Consider the following 10,269-nt stretch of genomic DNA (forward strand, 5'->3'; position numbering starts at 1 on the left):
TATGGCTTTCCAAAATACAATTTTGTAATGCATTTCGGCGGTTTAATGTTAGTGTGTAATTAAACGGCAAATAAAATGAAAGAGTTATAAGAATCCACTTTGTTTCTATACTAATATATAAACTCATCATAGATACCAGGACTAAATTTAGTATATACGCCAGACGCGCGTTTCGTCTACAAAAGACTCATCAGTGACGCTCGAATCCAAAAAAGTTAAAAAGGCCAAATAAAGTACGAAGTTGATGAGCATTGAGGACCAAAATTCCTAAAAGTTTTGCCAAATGCAGCTAAGAGAATCTATGCCTGAGGTAGAAAAGCCTTAGTATTTCCAAAAATTCAAAAATTTGTAAACAGTAAATTTATTAATATAACCATATCATTGACAATTCATGTCACCACAAAAGTGATGACTACTGGGCTTTTGATACCCTCGGGGAAATAAATCTCCACCAGCAGTTGCATCGATCCAGTGCTTGTAAATAAACTCATCATAGATACTAGGACTAAATCTAGCAAATACGCCAGACGCGCGTTTCGTCTACAAAAGACTCATCAGTGACGCTCGAATCCAAAAAAGTTAAAAAGGCCAAATAAAGTATGAAGTTGAAGAGCATTGAGGACCAAAATTCCTAAAAGTTTTGCCAAATACAGCTAAGGTAAATGGATTTAACAGTCACGTTAAAGAGCTGCAATCAAAGTTCTAGAAAAAAGTACTATAATGTCTATTTGCTTCATTGTTGATTTGTCCAATCCCTGCATCTATAAAGTGTCGAACCCAGATCCTATCATTTTCGTTCATCTGTACTACAATTGTCCGACTCCTAAGATTGTAGTCATCCCCATATATTGCTGCTAGCTGCACCCCATTTTTCACCAGCTCTACATGAACTTTCGAATGTTCAGCGCTACAAATGATTGTCAAACAAGATACAGACCGGAATATGGAGCTGAAAACTGTCCATCTCTTGGCTCATAGGCTTGTCCAACATTGGTAATTACTGTATCAAATACGAGAGTCTGATGAGGACCAAGGCTAACGTCATGTGTAAGTACTGCATTAAAACCAACGACCGGGTACCCTTGGGAGGCTGAAATAATACAAACTTCATTTCAAATGAATGATATAAACAAAATAAATTATATCATACAAACGATAATTTTATTGTATTTCTTTTTGTTTTGAGATTTCTTACTACATGTATTTCTGTTGCGCAATACTGGGTATTTTGGTTTTCGAATTTTATATACTGTTTTACGCGCCCTTTTCATTGCATCGAAATTTCACACACCAAACTTGTGCGACAACTTTACATTTAGATTGTAACATTATGCTTTGTATAAATCCTAATTCTTTGTATTTTCTTTCTGTAAATATTTGTATGAACAGTTAATATGACGCTTGTTGTATGGTTTTTAACGAGGTAGAACATAACATGTATTTCTAAATGTGGTTTTATTTTTTTACTTCTTACAGCATATGTATTTGTAACAGTGTTGTCTATACTATGGTTAAATTTGACTTTAAGAGTAGCCAAACGTGAAGGGTTTATTTATTTTATTTTCTTAACTATACAAACGAAACAGATAACGGAGATTAAATCGCGTATGTTCTAAAAGTATGAAATATTGCTATTAACAAAAAGACAAGGAGACAAGGATAACAAATTATTTGTGAAAGTTTTCATTTATTTTCATGTTTATTACCAATCAGCTTCTGTCCAATAATTGTTATGTTCCAGACTAGAGGCAAAACTCTTTAATTATTTAACATTATTTATCTAAAGTCGACAACTCCAATAAGTCCAAGTTCTATGCATGATCTTCAAAAAAAAATGTGACATCACAAATTATCTGTCCCTGCACATAACAAAATATTCAAAAAATAAATGAAATGCAGCCTTACCAGCGGGCACTATTAATCTTGGACTCTTTTCTTGAATTGTGTTTATCCCACCAAGAGTTTCAATTCTCGAAACCTTGTCCTGGTTGACTGTTTCTGCTGCTTCCTTCTCAGTTATTAAATGTCTTGTCCACTCAAACGTAGTCTTCATTTGATTCATTGTTCTCTCTATTTTTATGGTTTTAGTTTCCAGCGAACCAATTTGGTTTTGCAAGACTTTGTTTTCTTTCTTCAGCTTGTCATTTTCCAATTGAATTAACTCGTTCTTTCTGAAAACTTCAGTCATATATTTCTGCATAGATCTCATTTCCAGTTTGAGGTTTTCCAGCTCATCTAAATGTAATAATACAAAAGAAACTTAAATTGCGTATTACCAGTCTGTATGCAAAATTGAAATATGTGCATACTTTTATAAAATATTTCATAGACTATTAGTTATTAGCGTAAGACGGCCTTATGTCACATCAGTAGCTTGACTATTACTTGAAGCTTGCTCACAGTTGTTAGATGCATCTTTTTAATATTGAGTTTGTATCCAGTTATAATTTTTTTCATTTCTTAGTTTATTTTTGTAATGGATTTTCGTGTTTTTATGTTAGGTTTGTTAGTCCACTGATTGACTTATACATTGTATATGGTAAAGACTGAAATCTCAAAATACTCATTTAACGTCACCAAATAATAATTTGTTTGCTTGGAGTCAGAAATCATATTTAGCGGCCGCATACTGTTATATTTAAATGTTTTTGACCTTTTTAGAACTTTATCAATGATAGATATCAAGTCGACGACATGGGTATCTTTCAAGTTGGATGTAGAAAATGCATAACCTCCGATTTTTAAAATAAAATTACCACGGACGGAAAACATATCAATCTATTAGTTCAGTAATTTTCGTGTCTGCCCTTCCATTGTGTGATTCAAGAAGAAAAAAAAATGGGTTACAGTTGTAATGAAAAGAGAAAATCGAGTGCACCTTTTTATGTTAGGGCGTGTTTGAGTTGAATATTTTGTCTTGATATCGTACAAAGCAAGAATATTTCATACATCGTCTCGCTTCAGATTCTATCATTTTTATATATCAAAGCTACAGATTGACTTTATAACACAAAAGAATCACAGTACTAAAAGATGAAATATATGGGTCAAGTGAAATACCTATCTAATGAGTCACAAAAACAGAGAAGGTGTGTTCGAATAGCTATTTTTTTTACTGAAAGTACTTGACGACAGTCTTTCAAGTTGGATGATGAAAATGCATATCTTCGAAAAATTCTAATTTTTTGTGTGTGATTACTAGGGTTTATAGTCTTCATACACTAAAAAAATCTAGTCTGCCCTTCCACGAAATATTTAATAAGAATTTTTTTAAATGTTTATGAATTTTCGAAAATTCCACCTGACAACCGATCAGACAATAGTTTTAAGTTGAATCAATGCAGACAAGATTATTAACTGATGCTCATTAACTAGTTGATACATTTGTCTTTTAAAATAAAACTGACATATAAGGATCGTAATGGTGCAATGTGGATAAATTTATCGGTTTCCAAGAGCAATATTGGTAGCGCGTCATCCCTACAATGGCTTCCATTTCTACGATTGTGAAAATGAACTGGCGTAATGGGGAGATAATTTTGACGAAGTAGACTCCTGACTGTGTATTGTATCTGAATGTTCAAATAAAATACTATAAGTATGCTTGTCATCATAATTTTTGAACTATTTAGAGCTGGTCATATTGTGTGAATGAATGGACTCCTGTCTTTTCCTGTAGACAGATTGGCCACATTATGTCTTTAAGTTATTTGTATTGTTGGCTTGTTGTGTCTACATCTACAATAACATAAAGAAAGAAAGACCTTTTATATGATAATGAACTCAGCTTTTCTAAGAATTCGAATACACATACTATTCAAATTACAAGCACGTGTGAGTTTCTTTAAAAGAGCACAAATAAATGCTGAAAAAAGTATTCTATAACATAAAACTACAATCATGCATTGAGTAAAAAAATTCTTGATATACTGATCTGTGACCATCTTATCACCAGGGGGTAAGACCGTAATGTTCAATGATTTCAATTTCTACCGAATACAACCAAATGCTTATATTCCAATTTTCAATAACAGGTAACAGAAAATACATTCTCACAATAATTTGATGGGCCTAGCGTTGTTCAGTAAACAGTTATTTTTGATTTTGATTTTAAACAAATTTTATTCATTAAGATATGAAAAGGATTGAGCTACTTATGAGCACACACGAGCAAATATATGTTTACAGTGTTAAATGCAAAGTATATTTAAGTATATAGGCAATTACTCATTATATATTCAAGAACCTTACAACATGCAAATATCCTTTATAAGTCGTTAGAAATATATATACAGTCACATATAAATATAATTATTTTCTGTGACTGTATCTTACATTAATTTGTAGGATCCTTTACTATAGATAATTTAGCTGATCTGTAAAAACAACATATTCATGCCTTATATATCATGTACTGTATAGTACGACGCTAAATTAAAACTGACGTGGAAAGGTAACACCCGGCCACCGAAAGCTTCATTTTTATGAAGCCCAGGTGGTCGTGTGGTCTAGCGGGACGGCTACAGTGCAGGCGATTTGGTGTTCCGATATCTCAGTAACATGGGTTTGAATCCCGGGGAGGGAAGAACAAAATAGAGGCTCTAAAGAGCCTGTGTCGCTCACCTTGGTGTTTGTCCATATTAAACAAAGGACACAGATGGATTCATGACAAAATTGTGTTTTGGTGTCAGATGGTGATGTGTTTGAAGTTCTTACTTTACTGAACGTTCTTGCTACTTACAAATATCTCTATCTACAATGAACTTGGCCCATTAGTAACAGAGGGAAATATTTTGTAAATTGACTATAAAGAGCAATAACTCCTTAAGGAGTCAACTGACAATTTTGGTCATGTTGACATATTTGTAGATCTGACTTTGCTGAACTTTATTGATGTTTACAGTTTATCTCTATCTATAAAAATATTCAAGATAATAACCAAAAACGGTAAAATTTCTTTAAAAATTACCAATTCAGGGGCAGCAATCCAACAACCAGTTGTCTGATTCGTCTGAAAATTTCAGGGCAGATAGATCTTGACTTGATTAACAATTAAACCCATTCAGATTTGCTCTAAATGCTTTGGTTTCAGAATTATAAGCCAAAATCTACATTTTACCCCTATGTTCTATTGTTAGTCATAGCCACAATCTTGGTTGGTTGGCCCGGTCACCCCACACATTTTTCAAACTAGATACTCCAATGATGATTGTGACCAAGTTTGGTTAAACTTGGTTCAGAAGTTTCAGAGGAGAAGATTTTTCTAAAAGATTACAAAATACTACGAAAAAGTGGTAAAAAATGACTATAAAGGGCAACAACTCCTTAAGGGGTCAACTGACCATTTAGATCATGTTGACTTATTTGTTAATCTTACTTTGCTGAACATTATCGCTGTTTACAGTTTATCTCTATCTATAATAATATTCAAGATAATAACCAAAAACTGCAAAATTTCCTTAAAATTACTAATTTAGGGGCAGCAACCAAACAACAGTTTACTGGTTGTCCGATTTGTCTGAAAATTTCAGGGCAGATAGATCTTGACCTAATAGATTATTTTATCCCATGTCAGGTTTGCTCTTAATGCTTTGGGTTTAGAGTTATAAGCCAAATCTACATTTTACCCCTCTGTTCTCTTTTTAGCCATGGCGGCCATCTTGATTGGTTAGCAGGGTCACGCCACACATTTTTTAAACTAGATACCCCAATGATGATTGTGGCCAAGTTTGGATTAATTTGGACAAGTAGTTTCAGAGGAGAATATTTTTGTAAAAGATTACTAAGATTTACGAAAAATGGTTAAAAATTTACTATAAAGGGCAATAACTCCGAAAGGGATCAACTGACCATTTCAATCATGTTAACTTATTTGTAAATCTTACTTTGCTGAACATTATCGCTGTTTACAGTTTATCTCTATCTATAATAATATTCAAGATAATAACCAAAAACAGTAAAATTTCCTTAAAATTACCAATTTAGGGGCAGCATCCCAACAACGGGTTGTCCGATTCATCTGAAAATTTCAGGGCAGATAGATCTTTACCTGATTAACATTTTTACCCTGTCAGATTTGCTCTTAATGCTTTGGTTTTGGAGTTATAAGCCAAATCTACATTTTACCCCTCTGTTCTCTTTTTAGCCATGGTGACCATCTTGGTTGGTTGGCAGGGTCACGCCACACATTTTTTAAACTAGATACCCCAATGATGATTGTGGCCAAGTTTGGATTAATTTGGCCCAGTAGTTTCAGAGGAAAAGATTTTTGTAAAAGAATACTAAGATTTACGAAAAATGGTTAAAAATTGACTATAAAGGGCAATAACTCCTAAAGGGGTCAATTGACCATTTCGGTCATGTTGACTTATTTGTAAATCTTACTTTGCTGAACATTATTACTGTATACAGTTTATCTCTATCTATAATAATATTCAAGATAATAACCAAAAACAGTAAAATTTCCTTAAAATTACCAATTTAGGGGCAGCAACCCAACAACGGGTTGTCCGATTCATCTGAAAATTTCAGGGCAGATAGATCTTTATCTGTTTCACAATTTTACTCCGTCAGATTTGCTCTAAATGCTTTGGTTTTGGAGTTATAAGCCAAAAACTGCATTTTACCCGTATGTTCTATTTTTAGCCATGGCGGCCATCGTGGTTGGTTGGCCGGGTCCCCGGACACATTTTTTAAACTAGATACCCCAATGATGACTGTGGCCAAGTTTGGTTTAATTTGGCCCAGTAGTTCAGAGGAGAAGATTTTTGTAAAAGACGACGACGGACGCCGGACGCAAAGTGATGGGAAAAGCTCACTTGGCCCTTTGGGCTAGGTGAGCTAAAAATTTGCGAAAGCAAATTTACAGATCTAACATTGTTGGGTTGATGTTTCGACGAGTTGTATATACATAATGTACACAGCCATGTATCACCATCACTGCTGGTGATCCGATGGATAAATCTGTTGTAGAGTTGTCACTTGCTCAGACGTACATATATATATATGGCTTGAAAGAGACACTAAGCTTGCTTAGTGGATTAAATTAATTAATGTTGAAGTGGAGGAGAAAAAAATAAAAAATAAAACTAAATGAAACAAAAAATAAGTAAGTTTCAAACAAAACGTTAAGTGTCACTGATATATTTCTGAACACATTTAAAAATTACAATATTCATATCATATGAAAATAATCTGTTTCCAAAAAGTAATAATTCAATATTTATATTAACATTATCAGCAATGGAGTTAATGGAATCAAGAAAGATCTGTCTTACATCATTGTACTTAGGGCAAATAAAAAAAAGAAATGTTGTTATCCATAAGGTGATTACAGTTTGCACAAAACGTGTTTAGAATAAGAACTGATTAAACAAATGAGATTTTAGGTTGCTAGCATTATTTCTGAGTTTACAATGAATAAATTTATATTAAGTTTCCTTTATATCCCATAGTTGAAAGGTTTAAATGTATCATCAGTCCTATAACTTTTCAAGACCACTTCTAAATATAACCAAACTTGGGGATTTTTGTAAACTCAAAGGAAGACTATTCCAAAGTCTTATAGTGGAAGGAATGAAACTGTTAAAAAAAGAATTAGTTCTGGCAAGAGGCGGATGAAAGTGTTATTTTCATTCCTCAAAGTATAAGGGGTTTGTCTGGGAAGATATGGCTGGACTAACTCATATAAGTATGCAGGTGTCATCCCATTTAATATTTTATAGAATAGTATAAGCTTATGTTTATTACGTCTATTCTACAGAGTTTCTAATTCTAATTCAATATAAAGTTTTTGTCTGGAGGATTTACGTCGTAAACCTGTAATAATTCTAGCGGCTTCTATCTGAATATTTTCAAGAAGCTCAGACTCGTGCTTGGAGCAATTGCCCCATACAACATCACCATACTCTAATATAGGTCTAATAAAAGCATAATAAATACGTATAAGTGAACTTCTATCTAATAAATGTTTAACTTGACGAAGCACAGATAGACGAGAGCATGAGTTTTTATAAATAATATCAATATGTCAGTTCCGTGAAGCTGATTACTGAAATGTAATCCCAAGATGACAGTGAATATTTATTTTCTCAACCTCTTCCCCATTTATCTCAAAAAATACAGATGGGTGCTCCCTTTTCCTACTAGTAAATACAATATTTTTAGTTATCTTAGAGTTAAATTGAACAGCCCATGATTTTGCCCAATTTGAGATAACATCCAAGTCATCAGTCAAAGAAGCAGCTGCTACAGCATGATCATCATCTTCTATAACAAATAAAGAGGTGTCATCTTCAAAAAGTATAATATCATTAGCAATGTCATTTACTATATCATTTATATAAATAAAAACAGAAAGGGTCCTAAAACTGATAAACAGTTCTACATATAAGTTCGATGGACCTAGCGTTTTTCAGTAAACAGTTATACATACTAGTTTGATGGGCCTAGCGTTGTCCAGTAAATAGTTATACATAATAGTTTGATGGGCCTATCGCTGTTCAGTAAACAGTTATACATAATAGTTTGATGGGCCTAGCGTTGTTCAGTAAATATTAATACATAATTGTTTGTGATGATTAAAATTTTGAGACATCAGCAACTTAAGTGATCATGGAATGGTAAAGAACTTTCATTTTTAAAATTGAACAGATGCTTCTTCAATATCAAAGCATCCATGTAGCATGTGAAATTTTTATTCAATTCGTTTAAGTCTTTTTTTCTTATTTTACAGGTAAAAGGTCTTATTTTCGGCGATTAATATTTAACACTTTTACACTGACAGCTGCAATCATAGAGTAAACACAAGGCAACACGAAACCTTTACAAATTAGTTAAATTTATATTAGTTTGTATGTTATAATTTATAGGCAAAAAGAAAATAAACAATCATTAAGAATAGTTTTTCAAAACCATGGAGATAGTTTAAAAAGTTGTCAATGTTATTTAATTTAATAAATCATACTACCACATACAAAAACAAATATGTTAATATGATGTACAGTAGTTGTCGTTTGTTTAATATGTAATTTATACGTGTTTCTCGTTTCTCGTTTTTTTTTATACAGATTAGACCGTTGTTTTTCCCGATTGAATTGTTTTTACACTAGTAATTTTGGGGCCCTTTATATCTTGTTGCTCGGTGTGAGCCAAGGCTCCGTGTTGAAGGCCGTACATTGACCTATAATGGTTTACTTTTATAAATTGTTATTTGGATGGAGAGTTGTTTCATTGGCACTCATACCACATCTTCCTATATCTATGTGCATACATGTATATCAAAATTTGTATTAACTATGCGCAGTGATATAAATATGCTCACTCGAAACTTGTGGCAAATTAATTTCTTCATGTGTTGTCTCATGTGCAAAGTACCATTCAACTACACAAAGAATTATGACAACTTTGATAATAGACGACATCTTGTTCAAATGTCAAGTAAGACAAACTATGTAGTTAGATAAGAAACTTGTTTTAATGTAGAAGCCTACCATCTAGTGCAAAATTTCGTCTATATTCGTTTTCAAACGTAAACAAATATCTATGTATTTGTTAATTTTGGAGCGGCATTACGCAGAAATGAATTTAAGCAGAAATAATGAAAAATGTGCAAAAGAAAAAAGTCTTCATCAGAGTGTGTCAAAATTAAGATCAATTTAAAACCATTGACAACTTAAAATTAGCTTTATTTATAATGTGAAAACAATTCAAAGAAAAACAAACAAAACAAACAAACAAAAACGAAAACAAAACCGAAAACAACCTTAGAGAATCAAACGACTTCAAACGCGATAGAGAGAGAGAGAGAGAATAGTTTTTGATAATTATAATATTAATAAAAGAAAAAAGACACCAATATAAACGACAAATTACTAAAAGACACGTACGTCAACATTACATTAGTGGCAAGGTCCCGATGCAAAATATAGTTGACATGCATTTTGTGTCCGGGCACCATTCCGGGCACACGGACACAACGATAAATTATAAATATTGAATATAATTCAGTTTAAAATCTTGATTTAATACAAATGACCATGTTCTAATGGTAAATAACATAAATATCAATTTCAATCAGATACAATTTTCTTAAACTCAAATTATACTGTAAATTCGTATTTGCCTTGCATAAAGGCACCGGACACATCCATCTAGAACACCAATACCAATATTTAATATTCAAATAATTCCAATTTTAAGAGGGAGGCATATCTTTTAAAATTGAACATTTACCATGTGAAAATTCCAAGTGGGAAAAGAAAAAATTCT

General features: G+C 32.6%; 1 protein-coding gene across 1 annotated transcript; it reads right to left on the bottom strand.

Moving 5' to 3' along the window:
* Nucleotides 1-839: 839 nt before the first annotated feature.
* On the bottom strand, nt 840-9,431 carry LOC139485307 (protein BCAP-like). Its single transcript, XM_071269717.1, has 3 exons — nt 9,323-9,431; nt 1,906-2,235; nt 840-1,090 (listed from the first exon to the last, which is right to left on the bottom strand). Exons 1-3 carry the CDS (start codon nt 9,420-9,422, stop codon nt 921-923), a joined length of 600 nt encoding a protein of 199 aa, XP_071125818.1. The 5' UTR covers nt 9,423-9,431; the 3' UTR covers nt 840-920.
* Between the last annotated feature and the right edge of the window lie 838 nt (nt 9,432-10,269).

This window comes from Mytilus edulis, chromosome 8, assembly GCF_963676685.1.
Source record: "Mytilus edulis chromosome 8, xbMytEdul2.2, whole genome shotgun sequence".
Classification (NCBI taxonomy): Eukaryota; Metazoa; Mollusca; class Bivalvia; order Mytilida; family Mytilidae; genus Mytilus; species Mytilus edulis.

Coding starts and splice junctions, on each gene's coding strand:
- LOC139485307 (XM_071269717.1), bottom strand. CDS start 9,422: ATGTCGTCTATTATCAAAGTTGTCATAATTCTTTGTGTAGTTGAATGG. Junction 2,236..9,322: donor TAATTTGCCACAAGTTTCGA/GTGAGCATATTT, acceptor TATTACATTTAG/ATGAGCTGGAAAACCTCAAA. Junction 1,091..1,905: donor AAGATTAATAGTGCCCGCTG/GTAAGGCTGCAT, acceptor GTATTATTTCAG/CCTCCCAAGGGTACCCGGTC.